We start from the raw sequence: 19,384 nt of genomic DNA, 5'->3' as shown, positions 1-19,384 counted from the left end.
GCCCCACGGCTAATATGCAAAATCTACACAGTCCGGGGCTGGGGGTGGGCACGGGGCTCTGTCGTGCCACGCAGTGCCGGGCTCCTTTGGTGCAAAGGGACAGATGCCAAAGGACTTGGACGGAGACGACGGGATGGGATGTCCCAGGACTGGGGTTAGGGAGGCAGGCTCACTCTCCGTCTCCCTACTCTTCCCTGTTCTGTCATCTATCACACAAGGTTATGGAGTTGGGCTGGGAGCAGGCGAAAACCGCAGGACAACAATGAACCATGCCGTGCCATGTCGTGAGGACGACGTTTGTTATGAGTTGTGCATTTTATCCAAAACAGCAACCCTGGAGGTGGAGTTAGGGTCAGGGTGCCACCTGGCCTAGTCCCCATGTGGCGCCCGTGTGCACGACGATTAACGAATAAAAGGTAGAAACCCTCCCCGAGTTAAGTCAGCTTGTTCTTCATCTCCGTTTATAGACTCCAAAGGGCCACAGCCACGAAGAAGTGGGGAAGAGCCTCTCCGTGGCTGGAGCACCTCTGCTCGCTGTGTCTGGGATTTCAGACTGGGGCTTAGAGGTCTTTGTGGTACAGACCCAAATCCCATTTCCAATCCACTCTAATAAACACCACTCAAAAGAAACAACCAAAGGAAGTCAGCAGTGCCCGCAGCGGCTTTGGCACGTACTGGCAGGGCGGACGGGCCCCACTGAGTCAACTCTGCTGAGAAGCCCCTGGCCCGGCACAAGCACGGTGTCCCCAGCTGTTCCTGGCTTCCTCGGGCTGCAGAGGGGGAAGCCTTTTCTTCTTCCTCCCTCCGGTGAAATGTCACCGTTAAAACCCAAACCTCAGCTAATTTGCCATTCGATTGCCGTTGCCACCTTTCTCCCCGCACAGCAGCTGTGACTGTCAGTCTTCCAGGCCTATTAACAAAGCTTTTAGGCTCATACATCTTCTGGCCCTTGCTCTTCCATCCTCAACATAACACGCTGTGTCTGAAGGCTGATATATTTTTTCCTCTTTAATTCCCCAAAGGCTGAGTCTGGGATGGCTCGCCGACGAGCCCTGAATTCTGCCCACGCCTGATTTTTCAGATGGAAGACGGGAGTACACCAGGGAGAAGGCCGTCCCAACCGCCTTTCGGAGGAAGAAGTATCAGATGGAGCCACCTGGCTGCCGCCGAGAGGCAGGGTGGGGAGAAGCCCCCTCCCGGGCTCACCACAGGGACCTGAGCCACTTGCTGGGGACCTGGTACCCCTGAGGCTCCCCCACCGCGGCCCGGAAGGGCTGCCTGCCTGCCCGGCATTCATCCTCAGCAGCGGCCAGCCCCAGCGCCAGCCGTGCCCACTTCTCTGGAGAGAGGCCAGCTTTTCTTTCCCCTGCTCACTCTTGGCTGGATTTGCAATTTGACTGTCGCCATGGAAACTGAGAGTTTGGTACATGGAGCGGGGGGAAGAGGCTTTCCTTCTGGAAACTCTGTCTTGAGCGCCTCAAAGGACATGGGCAGCAGCTGCGCTGTGGAGACGCCTGGCCTGGGATGGTCCAGGGGACAGGGTCATGCGGGCCGTGTGGCCTCACAGCACTGCCCTGGGATGCAGGGGCCCTGCTTCCAGGCTCTGCCCAGCCACCACCTCTCTCCATGCCCCAAGGTATCTCTCCAGGCTTCGCTGCAAAAACACAGGGGCTGACCTGGGCACCCACCCTGGGTCCGAATCCTGGGATTCAGCCTCGGGTCAGCCCGTTAGTGGAGACAGCCCTGGTGCCTCTCCCTGGCCTGGGGATGGGGACATGCTCCTTCTGGGCCGTCCAGCTCTGCTGCCGGTACAAGGAGAGCCAGCGGCCTGTGAGTTTGGGAGGCACTTGTGAGCTACCACTGCTCTGCTTGAAGGCTCCCAAAGTCCCCAGAAATTATGGGAATGATAGAGGAAGAGAGGTATTTTCAGCAAACATTCTGCCAAGGCAAAGCAGATGGTGGAAAATTTTGCAGACTAAAAACAAAACAAAAAAATTCTCTTAATGTAAAGGAACGATGATAAGGCCTTGGGTAGGGTAGACACTCCCAATTAGCCGTCTCCAGCCCGTCAGGCAGGCACAGCTGCAGAGACGCAGGGCTGTCGGTCCCTGCAGGGACAGGGGACGGCCGCTCCACCTGCACGCAGGGGTAGAATGCGGGGCCTGAAGTCCCACTGAGATGCCTCCCAAGGCCAGGCTCCATCTTGGTGGCAGCAGGAGGGGAGTCTGGGGTGGGGAGTCTCTGGCTCTGAGACTTGGGTTGGTGCCCTGCCTCTGCCACTTCCCAGCGGTATGACTTTAGGCCAGTTTCCTAGTTTTCATTTTTCGTAATGACGTCGTCTCCCTATTTGCCAGGGCTGGTCTCTAACTCCTGGGTTCAAGCAGTCCTCCTGCCTCGGCCTCCCAAAGTGCTGAGATCACAGGCGTGAGTGTCCGGCCCTGAAGCAGTCCTTTACCTGTGTGCTCAGGGGCTCACCTGGGGAAAGGGGGATTGGGGGCTCCCACCCCAGGTTGTCGTGAAGGTCAAAAGAATGCGGTCAGCATCTGGCCTGTGGTAGGTGCTTGATAGGCAAAAGTTGTTACAGTGGAGACGCCTCGCAGCACAGCACTGGCCCTGGGGTGCCCAGGCCAACCTCGCAGGTGGACTCACCCCTTTTGAGGGAACGTGGATTCCCAGACTGGGCTTTGTAGGACACCCAGGACACAGGATGCCTTCAGCAGCCATTCAGAGGCAGAGCTGGGATTTGAACCTAGGCCTTGCTATCCAGGGTCCTGCCTGACCCTAACGGCTCTACCCGCTCAGAAATCCTTCTCTCCACGCGGCCAGTCCCCTCTCAGTCTCCCCACCATGCTCTTCTGCGCCCCCTCTGGACCCCTTTCCTGTCGCAGCAGAGACCGCAGTGCGGGGAAAACTCTAGTTCGCTCTCAGGAGCTAGGGGTGAGCTCTGGTCCTGCCTCGGATGCTCCTGGGCAAACACCTTAATCTCCTTCAACCTCAGTCTTCCCATCTGTAAAATGGAGACAGAAATAACCACCGTCGGACAAATGGCTTTGCAAATGTAAAAGGCTGTACGAGCGTATAAGTATTTTTAAAAATTTGAATCTAATCCACCCCCTCGAGGAACCCATTCTAATTTCTCCACTGAAAAGTCTCCTCAAACCTGTGGGCGCAATGCCAATGGGAAGAAGCAGGAAAGACGCGACCTCCCTCCTCTCCCCGCTCAGATGCTGTCTGGCTTGCACTTCAGCTCCTACCAACACCTGCCTTGACTTCCTCAACAGCTTCAGGCGCCACTCGAGGTCGAGGCCATACCTGAATATGCAGCCCCACTGCGGGGCTTTGGACAGAGCGGGTACTCAGGAAATACTTGCTGTTTTCCCGAAACTCCTCCCCAGGACAGGAAACCGCACTGCACAAAGACAGCAGGGCCGGCTGGGGTCAGCCAGGGCTGGCCACAGAGGGAAAGGAGACCCCAGGGCCCCGTCTGTCACCTCCACTCCCCGAGGAGCTGAGGCTTCCCCCAGGACGAGAGCAGGGCAAGCAGCCCTTCTGAGCCACGATGGAGGGATCTCAGGGGTGCCAGGCGCCTCTCCCGGCCTCCCCTAAAGGGACACTCAGGGAAAGGGTGCTGGTAGCCTCAGCCTGGGCAAAAAACAGCTGAACGGCGAGGAGCTGTAGGAGGCTGCTTCCATAGACACGGATGAGTGGGTCCTGGGGGAGGGCGCTCGGTTCACACAGAGCCTGCTCTTCTTCCAAACCCACCTCCGGGCCGGGAGCAGGGCTGGGGAAACAAGCTCTTCCTGTGGTTTGGAAACTCCTGCAGGGTCCAGAAAGGGAAAAAGGGGGCTCCAAGGCCTAGAAAGCCTGTCCTCTTAGGGAGGAGCCCACTGGCAGCCAGAAGAGGCTCGGAGCCTGCCCCTCCCTCCCTCAGGGACCCTGGAGTCAGGAGATACGGGTGCGCGCCTGGCCCTTTGCTGGCTACTAACCTGACCACCCCTGACAGCCTCAGGACTACCTCAGAGGGCGGGAGAGGGCGTGGTACCTGGGGAGCCCCCCTTCCTTGGTCCCCCGTCCAGGCTGCCACGGAAAGGCCCCCGAGGACAGCCCCAGGCACGGGAGCGGTCGGGGCACAGACAGGGCTGGGAATCCACATCTCGGGAGTGGAGGAGGGTGTCCTGTGCTTGCTTATTCATTTACCATCGATTTTCATTTACTCCCTCCTTCAGGCCCAGAGACAGACAGGAGGCACCGGATAATGAAGACAAATCCTCAAATTAATAGAGCTGTGGTCACCAGCATTGAAATCTTGTGGTCCCCGCCCTCGCTTGAGGAGCTCCAGACAGAACGAAAGGTGGACGGATGGAAGATAAGAACTGCTCCCTCCAGAGAGAACGCGAAGGGCGGCGGACTCTTCAGGGAGAGGCGCAGTCAGGGCCTCCTGGAAGAGGTGGAATTTAAGGATGGGTATAATTTAGACACAAACGCTGAGGCTGGGGCATGCCAGGCATCCTGGGCAGAGAACAGGAAAAGCCAAGGCCAGGAGTGGACTCCTCTGGGGCCAGGACAGTCCCGCTGGCTCAGGAGAAAGGCTCCAGGCTCAGGCACAAGGGGACATGGCCCGGTCTGGACTGGGTGTGGTCTCTGCTGTCAGGGACGATGACGGCTTCTGCCCACAGCTGTGCTGGGGTGCAGGGCGTGCTTTTGTGTGCGTCCTGACTCCAGCCTTTCTCTCCGTGTGTCTGGGCCTTCATTGTTCTTTCACCTCATCTCTTTTTGCCTCTCTTGCTTTTTTTTTTTTTTTTTTAATAGATACAGGGTCTTGCTGTGTTGTCAAGGCTGGTCTCGAACTCCTGGGCTCCAGTGATCCACCTGCCTTGGCCTCCCAAAGTGCTGGGATCACAGGTGTGAGCCACCGTGCCCGGCCTCTTGCTGATGTTTCTAAAATCTCCCTCTGCCTCTGAATTTCTTGTCTTCATTTCCCTCCGTGTCTGTGTCTTTGCGCGTTCGGAGCCTCCTTGAGTGTCGCTTGGTTCCTCCTTCTGTCTATGCCAGCTCCTCTCACTCTCCAGGATCTGGCTCTCTGCATCTCTGCGTCTCCATCTCCGTCTTTCCCTCCCCAGGTCTGTCACCTATCCTCAGGGCCCTGCTTTCTTGGCCTCTGGGTTTGTGCCTCAGTTTCCCCCCCTGGACTTGAATCTCAGTCCCTCCTCACTGTGGTCAGAGCTTAGGTATGGGGTGGGCTGCCTGCTTTGCCTGGATCTCCTGTCTACCCCAGGGGCAAACAAGGCAGGGAGGCCCGCCCACTCCTTCCTGTGTGCAGGCCAGGGCCCTGCTGCTTCCGGACACCAGCGGGGAATCAGCTCAGCTCCAGGTGCAAGCCCAGGCTTCACCTGTGACGGACAGGAGGCCGTGGGAGAGGGCTGCGAGCTGCGCGGAGCCAGGGCGGTTATCTCCTAGGCCTACGCTGGAGTCAGATGGGGCAGGGAGGCCCCAATTTATTCACTGCACTTAGTCCCCCAGATAGGTGATTGGCTGGAGACGGATGTGCTTCACTGCACAAGGCAGGGCCTAGCATGGGCCAGAGTTTCACACACCGGGCACACATGCTGGGCACACACGCCAGGTTCACACACTGGGCACACACGCCAGGCACACACGGGAGCTCTGCACACCAAAAGGAAGCCAGAGGCTGGCCCTTGGGGGCTGGGTTCCACTCTCCCAGTTCAGCTAAGACAGGGGCAAGGGGCCCACAGATGTCACCTTGGAGCTGGGATCAACCAGCCAAGGTTGCCACCGGGTCTTGGGCAGATTAGAGGCAACAGCCACGCTCCTGACTTCCGTGGTGTGGCTAATGAAGGCCTTCTCCTGGAAATCAATCTCTAAGCCAGCGAGGAGGCCCCCAACAGGCCGGTGGGCTGCTGGGGGAAGGGGTCGGGTGCAGCAGGTGAGGAAAGCAACAGTAGCTCATTCGTGCTCCGGACTTCTGCTCTGGGGGTGGCCTCTCCATTCATGCCCATCATCACCGAGCTTGTGTCTGGCTTAACCGAGGGCTCCAAAGGTCAAAACAAATTCGTGTGTGGGCTTCCCTTTCAAAACACTGCCATGCAAGATGCGGCCGGGCCTCTGCTCCCTGGAGATTTACAGAAAGGGCGGCTTCCTGACTGCTGCGGGTATTTCTCTGCCTTTCCATGCTGAGACTATGGTGCAGATTTGTTGACCTCTCCGGGACTTAGTTTCTGTAAAATGGGACAATAGCAGTGCCTCCACCACAGGTTGTTGGGGGATGACACGAAATAACAGAGACGCACAGCGCCCAGCGCAGCCTGCAATGAGCAACCGTGTCATCTATGGCGGCTACTGCTGCTGCTGTTTTTATCTGACTCCTCGGCACCGAGGGCCAAAGCCCGTCCCTTTTACCTGCACAGACAGACAGGCAAAGGGTACCCAGGCCTCCGCTGAGCCTGGCAGAATGGCAGCTGCCTGAGAAGACCAAGGCCGACTGTCAGCGTCTCTCTCAGCGGGACCCACCGCGGCCTCGGGCAGTGCAGTGTCACCCCCTCCCCTCGCCCTGCCTCAGCTGGGATGGATGACATTCACTCCCCAAACATCTGGCTGGACCAGAGCCACAGACACGACTGTCTATGACATTGTTTGATTGTTTGTTTTCTTGACCCAAACAGCAGACCTACACCAGGGAGATCTGAGTCAGTGGCTTTCAAGGTGCCACACGGGGCCTACAGTGCGGTTCTCAGGTGGTTCAAAGACAACTCCCCCCTTCCTTGTCTCTACACAGTCCTTTCTGGCGTGTGTGTGCGTGCATGTATGGGTGCATGCGTGCATGTGTGTGCGTGTGTGCGTGCGTGCGTGTGCGTGTGTGGGCATGCATGCGTGTGTGTGCGCGTGCGTGTGTGTGCGTGCATGCGTGTGTGTGCGCGTGCGTGTTGGCAGAATTCTGTTAGCTTTATATTTCAAAAATCCCAGGTACTTCCAGCTCCCTGGGACCATAGAACCCATGCAGGGAGGAAAATGAACGAGACAGAGAAGGTGCTCACTGAGCATAAGAGGCCTTCCTGGGCTAGGACTTGGGAAGGAAGCTTTGGTTAGTTCACGGCACTTAGTGAGCGTTTATCACAGCACAGCAGCGATGCCGGTGGGTCTGACGGGATTCCGTTTGGCAGCGCACGCCTGTCTGTGTGCAAAGAGGGTGGGGCCAATGCGGAAATGGGGCTGGGCTTTCCAGTCGAGGCTGATCTGAGAGCTGCCTTATCAGCCGCTGCTCTACCACCTACCTGCCTGGAACTCCTCCGCAAGCTTCATTCCCTTGGATTTAGACCTGTAAGATGTGAACGCTGGGAGAGAACAGAATCTGTCCCAGCCCCTCATCCAGTCTACTCGTGGGGGAACCAACACCCAGAGAGGAAAAAGGGCTTCCAACACCAAGACTGTGCCGCCCAGGAGTCCCCCAGAAAACACCTGCCCTGCAGGGGCTGGGACTGTAAGCCCTGCTGGAAAAGCCACCTCCATGATCACAGCAGCCTGGGGCAGGGTCAAGGGGTCAGGGTGAGGAGTCCAGACACACAGACATGACCTGGTCAGGCCCCTGCCTTCCACGGGCCAGGGGCGAAGGTCAGGGAGTGACGTGAGCTGGACATGAGGACCCTTCCCTTCTGAGAGAAGCGCGTGCCCATTTTTCTTGCAACAAGTGTCCCTGTTGGTCTATATTCTATTCTCTCTTTTCCTAGGGACGTGTAACAAGAACGGTTTCCCTTTCTTCTTAAATACACTGCAACGGAGACGCTGAAAGGGTGTCAGAGATGATACGGCCAGGTGGAGACTGCAGCGGGGAGCGGCTACTGACCCTGACCAACCAACTTCCCCTGAGCGGGGAGCGGCTACTTATCCTGACCAACCTCCCAAGCGGGGAGCGGCTACTTATCCTGACCAACCTCCCAAGCGGGGAGCGGCTACTTATCCTGACCAACCTCCCAAGCGGGGAGCGGCTACTTATCCTGACCAACCTCCCAAGCGGGGAGCGGCTACTTATCCTGACCAACCTCCCAAGCGGGGAGCGGCTACTTATCCTGACCAACCTCCCAAGCGGGGAGCGGCTACTTATCCTGACCAACCTCCTAAGCGGGAAGCGGCTACTGACCCTGACCAACCAACTTCCCCTGAGCGGGGAGCGGCCACTTACCCCAACCAACTTCCCCCAGCAGGGAGGTATCAGAAGACTTTCTGATTTCCACAAAAGAAGCCAGAGCTCCATTTTTTAAAAAATGAGAATTCTCCACATTTAAACAAGTTGACAATGAGTTTTAAGCAGCAGGCCGGATTAAATCACCGCTCCACCAGTCTGTGACCCATAACACAGGCCATGTCTGGTCCCGGAGGACAGACCACCACCTCCCGACACGGAGGCCTTCCTACTCCATTCTGCCTCCCTCTGCAAGCTCCAGCCCCCCGGCCCCGATGTGCACAACACACACTTCCCAGCTGCTCTGCAGGCTGTGGGGAATTCGCGTACCGCGGCTGGTATATGTGACAGAAATGGCAAATCCAGAGTCTGCTAGCAAAATACTGGGGTGGGGAGTGGGCTGGGGGTGAGGAGAGGGAGGCTGAGCTTTCAAAATGCAAATCTCTCAGGGACAGAGAGAGAAGGAAGGCAGTATAGCAGCAGCTGGCTCTGGGCAGTGAGCGATCCTGTCTGAAAATAAAACATTCTACAATCCACAACTGCGCCTCATTAAGAATGAATGGATCAGCTGGTATAAATAGCACGCCGCGTGAAGAAGTCAGGAAACAGCATATGCGTTTGATGGAAAACCGGCAGCCACAGGGCTGCTTGTTAGCTTGGTCGGCGGTGGCTCTGCACAAACAAGACGGGTCCCGGGTTCGAAGCTTGGTCGGCGGTGGCTCTGCACAAACAAGACGGGTCCCGGGTCCGAAGCTTGGTCGGCGGTGGCTCTGCACAAACAAGACGGGTCCCGGGTCGAAGCTTGGTCGGCGGTGGCTCTGCACAAACAAGACGGGTCCCGGGTCCGAAGCTTGGTCGGCGGTGGCTCTGCACAAACAAGACGGGTCCCGGGTCCGAAGCTTGGTCGGCGGTGGCTCTGCACAAACAAGACGGGTCCCGGGTCCGAAGCTTGGTCGGCGGTGGCTCTGCACAAACAAGACGGGTCCCGGGTCCGAAGCTTGGTCGGCGGTGGCTCTGCACAAACAAGACGGGTCCCGGGTCCGAAGCTTGGTCGGCGGTGGCTCTGCACAAACAAGACGGGTCCCGGGTTCGAAGCTCGCATCGGCGGTGGCTCTGCACTCACTAACAAGACGGGTCCCGGGTTCGAAGCTTGCATGCGCCACGCGGCTTCCCTGATCTTGGAGCACAGAAGGCCTCACCCTGCGCCAGCTCTGCTCCCAACCTGGGCATAACTCTGGACACACGGTGCCAGCCCGTGGTGAGCTTCTCATAGCTTCTGACCCGCAGGACCCCCACTCTAATGTCCCGCCTCTGGGCTTGAATGCTCCCATTGACAGGGAGCTCACTCCTCCGTCAGATGCAAAACACTCCGTTCTGTGGTTGGATGGCTGCTGATCAAGGAAACCTAAATGTCCCCTGCCCTGCCTCAGCTCTGCTCTGGGAAAAGTGGCCTTAGCCGGCCACGCCGTCCGTTATGTTTGACTATCGAACACTGAAGAGAAATAATTGGGCCAATCGCTTCTTCTCCCAAGTCTCCCTGAGACCTTGAAGGGGACCCGTGTGCCACCCTGTTCAAAGCCCCCCAGGAGGCCTGCGCTGCCCTCTGGGGAAGGATGGAGGGTGGGAGGCAGCAGGATTCCTGCACAGAGGCCTGAGGAGGGACGATGACCCAGGCCTCAGCAGAGAAAGGAAAAGGAATTTGCCTCACAGCCGGAGGTGCCTGTATCCCAGCCTGGGAGCTTTTCGGTTCCTCTCTAAGGGCATGGACGTGAGGAAGAGATGGGTATTTATACCCTGTGAGCAGGGCTTTTTATGGTGCTGGGCAAAGTGGGAAGGCCTCCCCAAATCTGGCCAGGCCACAGCCCAGTGACAAGGCTTTCGAAGATACCCCAGGATCCCGGGCCGAGGTCCACATGGTAAAACCTCATGAATCCAGAGATGGTAAAACCTCATGAATCCAGAGGTCCTGGCTCCCACCTGAGAGAAGGACACGTGTCCCAGAAAGCCCTGTGAACACGGGCTTCAGGCCCCTGGTGTCAGGCACCCAGTCGCAGTTGAGAAAGGCAGACAGAAATGACAGAGCAGGCCAGGCGTGGTGGCTCACACCTGTAGTACCAGAATTCTGGGAGGCTGAGCCGGGCGGATCCCTTGAGCTCAAGAGTTCGAGACCAGCCTGGGCAACGTGGAAGCACCTCATCTCTGCAAATACAAAATCTACCTGCAGGTGCGGTAGTACACGGCCAGCTACTGGGGAGGCGGAGATGGGAGGATTGCTTGAGCCCGGGAAGCCGAGTATGCAGTTAGCTGAGACTGAGCCGCTGCACTCCAGCCGGGGTGACGGAGTGAAACCCTGTCTTGAAGGGAGGGAGGAAGGGAGGGAAGAAAAGAAAAGAAGGAACTAACTCCCTCTGGGGCAGACCTAGGCAGCGGTGCCGCTGGGTCATGGCTCTGGAGGCTGCTAGCTGTCCTCGGCATTGGAGGCGAAGAACGTTCCATCTGAGAATCACTCCCAGTGTAGCGACTCCAGGCAGCCTTGCTCCTCCAGCCACACCTCTATCGTTCCTTTCTTTACAGTGACAGCTGGAACTGCAGCACCCGTCTTGTGACCATGAGGGAAACAGAAGAATTGCAAAGACGTCCGTCCTGGCATCGCTCAGCTGCCGGACCGAAGCCGTCACTCCTGCCTCTGAGCTCCGTATTTTATCAGGAAAAGATATACTCTTGCTACTCAAATATGCCAGGTTGGTGTGGCTACTCTGTGCATAGGGTAGGAATCCAGCTCGAAGGAAAGAAGCCTGCAGAGGGGGTGAGCCCAGCTCTAACGGTGTCACAACCCCAGAACCTGCAGCCCCGGTGCCACCATTTACACCTCATATACCACAGAGGACCAAAGAGACCAGGCCACATGCAAAAGCTGACTTTGCTGCTGTCATATACGCACGACGATATGCCAGGAAGGGCAGGGCAGAGCACACTGTTGGCAGGGATCAGGTGGAGGGGGAGAGACATCGCTCAGAGGCGGATCCTGGGGCCAGGTACCAAGAGGGACTCAGGCCATGCCGTTCCCCAACCCCTCCTGGGGAAAGAAGGAATGCCCTGCTGAGACCCACCAAGGCAGGCAAATCCTTGGCCAGAATCAACACCCAGCGTCCCGGGGAGGGAGAGAGCAGCAAACTCAGGTAGTCAGCGCACCTGTCCTGCATCTGCAGCGCAGCCGCTGGCTCTCCCTGAGGTAACACAGAGGACGGGAACACGTCTCCTCTTTCCCTAATACTTCCATTGCGTTATTTTTAACATTTCCATCTTATCTATGTGTGATGTGTTTCTATACACCTAGAAGGAGAAAGAAATCTAACTGCACCAGCTCCATTTTAAGACAGGTCTGTTAGCTTCTCACTGAGTTGAAAAGCAACTAATGGCCAGCGTCCATACATTCTCAGGCTACCGTTTCTCTATTCTTGTCTATTCCACTTGTCTATTGATTCATTCTGCAAATAAATATTCTGTTTATCCTGATGCCAATACTATACTGTTCTTACTGAATACAGTAACTTTACAGAAAGCTCTAAAATTTGGCTGTTCTTTCCACTACTCTTGCGATTCTGTTTTGTGTTTTGAGAGACACGGGTCTCACTCTTTCATCCAGGCTGGAGTGCAGTGGTGCGGTCTCAGCTCACTGCTGCTCCAAGCTCCTGAGCTCAAGTGATCCTCCCACCTTAGCCTCCTGAGTAGCTGGGGCTAAGTATGTGCCACCATACCCAGCTAAGTTTTAAAAATTTATTTGTAGAGTCAGTGTCTCTTTATGTTGCCCAGGCTAGTCTTGAACTCTTGACTCAAGCAATCCTTCTGCCTTGGCCTCCCAAAGTGCTGGGATTACAGGCCTGAGCTGGTGTACCCAGCCTACCCTTGCTATTCTTAAAAAATGTTTTTTGGCCGGGTGCAGTGGCTCATGCCTGTAATCCCAGCACTTTGGGAGGCCAAGGTGGGTGGATCACCTGAGGTCAGGAGTTCAAGACCAGCCTGGCCAACACGGAGAAACCCCCTCTACTAAAAATACACAATCAGCCAAGCGTGGTGGTGGGTGCCTGTAATCCAAGCTACTCATGAGGTTGAGGTAGGAGAATCACTTGAACCCGGGAGGCGGAGGTTGCAGTGAGCCGAGATCGCACCACTGCACTCCAACCTGGGTGACAAGAGCAAAACTCCATCTCAAAAAAGAAAATGATTTTTGTTGTTAAGCCATTCTCTCTACCTTACGAATTTTAAAAATTGAAACATAATTTATACGCCATAAAATGTACCTTTAGAAAGTACACAATCCAGTGGTTTTTCGTGTAGCCACACATTGGTGTAACCACCACCATCTAGTTTCGGAGCATTTCCATCAGCTCTGAGGGAGACCCTGTGCCCGCCAGCAGTCAGCCCGCATGGCCCTCCCCGTTCTCCCCAAGCCCTGGCCACCACCCATCGACCTTCTGCCTCTGTGCATCGGCATGTTCCTGCCAGCTCGTACACGTGAGATCACACACCACTGGCGTTTTGTCTCCGGCTTCACGCACTTCGCATGGTGTTTTCAGGGTTCATCCAGGCTGCAGCGTGGATCAGCACTTCCCTCCTTTTTATGACTGAGTAACGTTCCACTGTGTGATTACGCCACATTTTATCCATTCATCAGCTGACGGACTTATGAGTTGTTGCCACTCTTTGGTTATAACGCTCCTGTGAACACTTGTGTCCTTATGAATATTTAAAAATCATTTTAGGCCGGGCGCGGTGGCTCACACCTGTAATCCCAGCACTTTAGGAGGCTGAGGGAGGACGATCACGAGGTCAGGAGATAGAGACCATCCTGGCTAATATGGCAAAACCCCGTCTCTACTAAAAACACAAAAAATTAGCTGGGCGTGGTGGAACGTGCCTCTAGTCCCAGCTACTCAGGAGGCTAAGGCAGGAGAATTGCCTGAACCTGACAGGCAGAGGTTGCAGTGAGCCGAGATTGCACCATTGCACTCCAGCCTGGTGACAGAGTGAGACTCTACCTCAAAAAAAAATTTAAAAATTGGCCGGGCGCGGTGGCTCAAGCCTGTAATCCCAGCACTTTGGGAGGCCGAGACGGGCGGATCACGAGGTCAGGAGATCGAGACCATCCTGGCTAACACGGTGAAACCCCGTCTCTACTAAAAATACAAAAACGAGCCGGGCGAGGTGGCGGGCGCCTGTAGTCCCAGCTACTCAGGAGGCTGAGGTAGAAGAATGGCGTAAACCCGGGAGGCGGAGCTTGCAGTGAGCTGAGATCTGGCCACTGCACTCCAGTCCGGGCGACAGAGCGAGACTCCGCCTCAAAAAAAAAAAAAAAATTTAAAAATCATCTTGTTGGTCAAGGATGGTGGCTCGTGCCCGTAATTCCAGCACTTTGGGAGACCAAGGTGAGTGGACAGCCTGAGCTCAGGATTTCGAGACCAGCCTGGACAACATAGTGAGACACCCATCTCTACAAAAACATACGAATTTAAAAGTTTGCTAGGTGCAGTGGTGTGCACCTGTAGTCCCAGCTACCGGGGGTGCTGAGGTAGGAGGATCACTTGCGCCACGACACTCCAGCCTGAGTAACAGGGCAATACCCTGACTCTAAAATTAAAAAAAAAAAAAAAAGCAAAAAAAAACCTAGAAATTGATCTCAATGTCCATCAATAGGTGATTAATTACATTAAAATACACTATATTGTGGGATTTTACTCAGCCATGAAAATGAACAATGTAAAATCTGTATCTGTTGGCCTGGAGGGATGCTCATGATATTCTTTTAAGAAAGCACCATGCAGAGTGATGGTGAGAGCCTACTTTTATTGCTAAAACAAAAGCCAAAAACGAAAAAAAAAAAACCCCACCCCTTTATCAAGTATATGTTTGTAGGAACACAGAGAAAGGGTTTGGAGATGAAGGGAAGTAGAAGACATTTTTCCTTTTCATACACTTTTTGAATTAACTTGCTAAAATATGTCATGTATTCTTATGTAATTAAAAATAAACAAAGAAAGTCCTGGCACAGTGTCTCATGCTGGCAATCCCAGCACCGTGGGAGGCCAAGGCCGGTGAATTGTTTAAGGCCAAGGGGTTTGAGACCAGCCTGGCTAACATGGTGAAACCCCGTCTCTACTAAAATTACAAATATTAGCCAGGTTTGGTGGTGCACGCCTGTAATCTCAGCTACTCAGGAGGCTAAGACATGAGAATTGCCTGAGCCCAAGAGGTGGAGGTTGCAGTGAGCCAAGATGACACCACTACACTCCAGCCTGGGTGGCAGAACAAGAATGTCTCAAAAAAAAAAAAAAAGAAAACGAAAAAAAATTAACAAAAAATACTTAAAGGAGTAAGAAAAAGGAACCCACCTCAGCAGCGTCAATGCTTTTCACCTGATTGCTCTGTGGGTTGAAAAGTTCACGACTTGTAGTACCCATTGATTACCCTTCCTCTTCCAACAGCACATGAGAAAGAAAATGGGGTAGGCTGGGATGCAAGGAGAAGAAGCTGAAGGAGTTGGGAGCTGCAGGTGTATGAGCCTAAGGGATGTGGGGGGGGAGGGGGAGATGGAGGGGGGGACAGGGGGAGAGGGAGGAGAGGAGGGGGAGGGGAGAGGGAGGGGGAGGGAAGGAGAGAGAAGGGGAGGGGAGGGAGAGAGGGAGGGGGAGTGGGAGGGGGAGAGGGAGGGAGGGGAGAGAGGGAGAGGAGGGGGAGAGATGGGGGAGAGGGAGGGAGGAGGGGGGAGGGAGGGGGGAGGGAGGGTGAGGGGGGGGAGGGAAGGGGAGAGGGAGGGGGAGGGAGGGGGGAGGGAGGGTGAGAGGGAGGGGGAGGGAAGGGGAGAGGGAGGGGGAGGGACGGGGAGAGGGGGGGGAGGGAGGGGGGAGGGAGGGTGAGAGGGCGGGGAGGGAAGGGGAGAGGGAGGGGGAGGGAAGGGGAGAGGGAGGGGGCCAGAGGGAGGGGGGAGGGAGAAAGAGGGAGGAGGGAGGGGGGAAGAGGGAGGGGAGGGGAGGGGAGAGGGAGGGAAGGGGGGGAGAAGGAGGGGGAGGGGGAAGAAGGAGGGAAAGAGAGGGAGAGAGGGATGGAGGTGGCAAAGAGGCTTAGAGAGGGGCTGAGAGCGCGAGTGAGCTGGTGCTGTGATCAGCTCCAGGCCAGTGACAGGGAGGATATGCTGTGTCCCAGGAGGAACAGCGTCTGGTGAGAGCAGAGGGTGGTTTTCACGGCCTCTGAGTATCTCCTGGGACTTTCCAGCAGACCCCGACCGGAGGAGCCTGCTGGCCTCCATGAAAACCTCTCCGCAGGCCTTTCAGGCGTTCAGGAGTGGGTGGGCGGCTCGTCCATTCATTTGCTCACTCATGTAACAAGTATCTATCCCATGCCTACCCCCTGCCACGTGCTGAGGAATCGGCCTGCTCAGGACAGACATGGTGCTGCCCACCTGGAATTGCCAGTGTGCTGGGGGACCGTGCCTCAGTGCTGGCCACTCTGTTTCCACTTGAGCACAGTTTGGGCTGAGTCTGGTGCTGTGAGGGCCGTGCTTGTCAGACAGGCTCCGACGCGGCACACAGCTGCAGCCCTGAGCCCAGCTAGCTGCCTGGCATTGGGGTGCCCGCGCTGGTGGGGCTGGGGGTGGTGGCAGGGATGCCACTCTCAGGGGCAGAAAAACCACAGTGGGTCCTCAGTCAGCAGACCAGACAGGCCCAGTCCCCGTGCCAGTCTCCCAGGACTGCCCACTGAGGGCCATCTTCTGCAGGAGCCTGACAGCTGTGAGACCAGCCTGAGAAGGAAAGGGCCATCAGGCAGTGGCCTCTGGCAGCTTAGGGGGCTTCCTAGAGGCAGGCAAGGCTGAGCCCTCCCCAAAGGCTGCCAAGGACTTGATCGGAGGCCCTGTGGATCACCACAAAGGCACAGAAGGGCTGGCAGGGCTGGTCCCCTGGCAGGCCTCTGCCCCACCCCCAGGCTCAGGACTGCGCTGTACGGACAGTTCCAACCGGGCCGGATCATCTGGCCTCCCACAGGCACCCAGCAGCCACCCTGTGTCCCCTGCAAGTACACAGCCAGGTCTGGGATGGCCAAGGGACCGCTCAGTCAGAAAGCACACACCTCGGCTTCGGCACAGGCTAATCAGAGGGCACACCGCGGCCACTCAGGAACAGGCCAGAGGCAGGCCAGGAGCCATCCCCTAAGCGTGGTCCCCGTGGTCGCCCTGCACACCTGGCACTTGGACTTCTGGGGACAGAAACTATCTGCCTCCTTCCTGCCTCCCAGGCGGTGTCCCCTCCACCCGTGTGTGGCTACAGATGCCTCCCGAGCCGCCACGAGCAGCCTGACCACCAGCCCTGACCGCCCTGCTGCCCGGGGGCTGACACACATCACATGGGTCACCTGGACAATCACAGAGCCTGGCACAGAGGGTCCTAGGGGGGTTTGCAGTCGGTGCCTTGGAGGGATCACAAGTTCACACAAGGGAGCCTCCACATTGTCTGTCCTGGCCTCTGTGCAAAGTCAGTTAATAAACAATGTCTATTGCAAGAGTGTGGGGCCCCTGCCCTCCTCGCCCACGAAATTAAAAGGCTAAATCTGCATGGCTGAGGAGAGGGGGCTCTGCTGCTCCCCAGGGCGTGCTCATGTGCATGGGAGTGTATGTGTAAAGCCAGTGTGTGTGCACGCACGTGTGAATGTGTGCATGCATGAGTGCGAGTGTCTGAGCTTGTGTGTGCATGTGAGCAAGTGTGTGTGTGTGCGTGTGTAAGTGTGGGTACACGTGTGTGCATGTGGGTGTGTGGGTGTGAGCGTGTGTTGATATGGATGTGTGAGTGTGTGTGCATGTCAGTGTGTATGTGTGAGCATGTGTGTGTAGGTGTGAGCGTGTGTGGATGTGGATGCCAGGGTGTGTGTGTGTGTGTGGGTGTGAGCATGTGTGGATACGGATATGTGTGTGTGTGTGTGTGTGGGTGTGAGCGTGTGTTGATGTGGATGTGTGTGTGGGTGTGTGTGTGGATGTGAGTGTGGGTGTGAGCGTGTGTCGATATGGATGTGTGAGTGTGTGTGCATGTCAGTGTGTATGTGTGAGCATGTGTGTGTAGGTGTGAGCGTGTGTGGATGTGGATGTGTGCGTGGGGGTGTGTGTGGATGTGGATGTCAGTGTGTGTGTGTGGGTGTGAGCATGTGTGGATGTGAGCATGTGTGGATACGGATATGTGTGTGTGTGTGTGAGCGTGTGTGTCAGTGTGAGCGTATGTGGATGTTTGTGTGTGTGTGTGTGTGGGCGTGAGCGTGTGTGGATGTGGATGCCAGGGTGTGTGTGTGTGTGCGCGTGTGTGGACATGGATGCCGGTGTGTGTGTGTGTGTGTGTGTGTGTGAGCGTGTGTGTGCCCTGACGTGGAGCAGACGGGCAGTGACAGCTCTGGAAGTGGGGCATAGGCTGCAGCTGCCCCACAGGCCTTCAGCCTCCCCTGCTCTAACAGCTCCAAGCAGCATTTTAAACCCGCAGGTGTCCACCAGCTTCTGCTCCCACTGTCTGCGGGACGTGGACAAACCTCAGGGCTCAGCGGGAGAAAGCCTGGGCTCCGAGGGTGGCAGGCAGAGGGACCAGGTGGAGGACGCCCCTTCTCCAGCCAATCGGACACTCACTTCCAGGCTGGGCGGCCATAGTGCCCCTCAGGCCAGTGTCCCAGCCAGGCCTGCACCCCTCTTCCTGAGGGACTTGCCGCCTGCCCGGTCCACACTGCACTGCATCCCACGGTCCCCACGAAAGTCTGTCCACGGCAGCAATGTCGGGGGCTGAATTCACAGGCAGCAGAGCGTACACAGCACCTGGTGGGACCCGCGAGGAGACGCTGCTACGAGGGAACCGGGTGTTTGTGCTGAGGACAAACAGCCTGCAGGCTGCACGCCAAGGCACAGACGCCGATCTGCCTGGCAGGTCCAGGGATGAGGGATTTATACGTCTACATACGTCGTTGGACAACGTTCACATGTTTGTACTAAACATGCATTACTTTTGTAGCAAGAAAAAAGCCCGAATGACATAAAGATGGTCAGATGTCAGTCACAACCAAAGACCAAGATGTTCCACAGTCCCTGAGAAGCAGCCACCAGGTCTATTGTCCCGGGTCCGTTCCTCCAAGATGAGCCATGATCCGAATGAGCCTCCCTCCCCGCTCTGCCTGTCTCATCTAAGACCCTCAGACTCCAAGTATTCGGCGGAAACGTGAGCACTTCAGAGCAAAAGGACCCAGACACCAGAGAGGGCAAGAGCCTGCGCTTGGATCCCAGCTCAGCCACACACCTGCTGAGAATGTCCCTCCTCTCCGCTGAGCCACAGGTACACCCGTCTGTAAAATGCAGTCATTAAATCACTGCCCTGTCCACCTTCCGAGCCTGTGGTGAGACCAGGAACTTTGAAAATAAAACCGCAAACATCAAAGCATCATGAAAACTGCAGAGAGCAGTCCACAACCAGGTGCCACCATCATTGCCAAGTGGGGAGGTCACCTGGGACACACGCACCTTAGTGCCGCCACCAGAACGCCCAGGAGCACTGGGCACAAAGTCACCTTACTCATCAGGGCCCGGAAGCCAGGAGTCCTCCCTTACTGAGACACAAGTGCCAGGAAGAGATGGTGAGGGCCTGCCTGGGAAGGACGCAGGTTTTACACTTTGCAAAAAACCTCAATGGACATCCCATTTCTGTGAAGATGCAGAGTGCTGCTCATGGCACCCTCGCCCCCAGATCAGAACTTGTATGTGAAGGTGCCCCCCGGGCCCTCCGGCCGCGCTCCTGCACAGAGGAAACGTCAGCGGCTGGAGGTCCCCGCTGCTCACTCAGGAGAAGGTGTGCAGCCGAGGGCACGAGGGGGACGCATCACCAGAATGAGCCACGTGGATGGAGGGTACGGGGGACTGGCCTTGTGCCTGCAATCTGCCGGGCTGCCTGATGACCCAGACTTCACAGGCTATCCTGGGAGACAGGCAGAGGGGACTTACCTCTTCCTCGGGCCCACGTGTAGATGCGGCCGGTCTCGGAGCTTCTGGGCTCTCGCTCTGCCGGTTCCAACGGCACAGGTCGGACGTGGGGGTCATCAGCTTGGCCATGGGTCTTCAGGGGCAAGATATACTTGGGGAGCCCTTTGTAGAACCAGGCCCCCGACCTCTTCCAGACCTGAGTT

General features: G+C 56.5%; 1 protein-coding gene across 18 annotated transcripts in view; it reads right to left on the bottom strand.

The window, feature by feature from the left end:
- Window positions 1-19,384, bottom strand: part of RPH3AL (rabphilin 3A like (without C2 domains)) — a 152,250-nt gene that overhangs the window by 9,170 nt on the left and 123,696 nt on the right. For 17 of the 18 annotated variants that reach the window (XM_033185245.1, XM_033185252.1, XM_033185242.1 and 14 more), the window contains one exon: window positions 19,203-19,377. In XM_033185245.1, coding sequence (XP_033041136.1) covers window positions 19,203-19,377 — 175 coding nt within the window. Of the gene's footprint in view, window positions 1-777; window positions 3,008-19,202; window positions 19,378-19,384 lie in introns of those variants that run through there. The other variant, XM_033185259.1, reaches the window with a different exon arrangement.

Source organism: Trachypithecus francoisi, unplaced genomic scaffold (genome assembly GCF_009764315.1).
Source record: "Trachypithecus francoisi isolate TF-2019V2 unplaced genomic scaffold, Tfra_2.0 Lachesis_group20, whole genome shotgun sequence".
Classification (NCBI taxonomy): Eukaryota; Metazoa; Chordata; class Mammalia; order Primates; family Cercopithecidae; genus Trachypithecus; species Trachypithecus francoisi.
The sequence above is the reverse complement of the archived record's forward strand: the minus strand, read 5'-3'. Positions and strand labels throughout refer to the sequence as shown.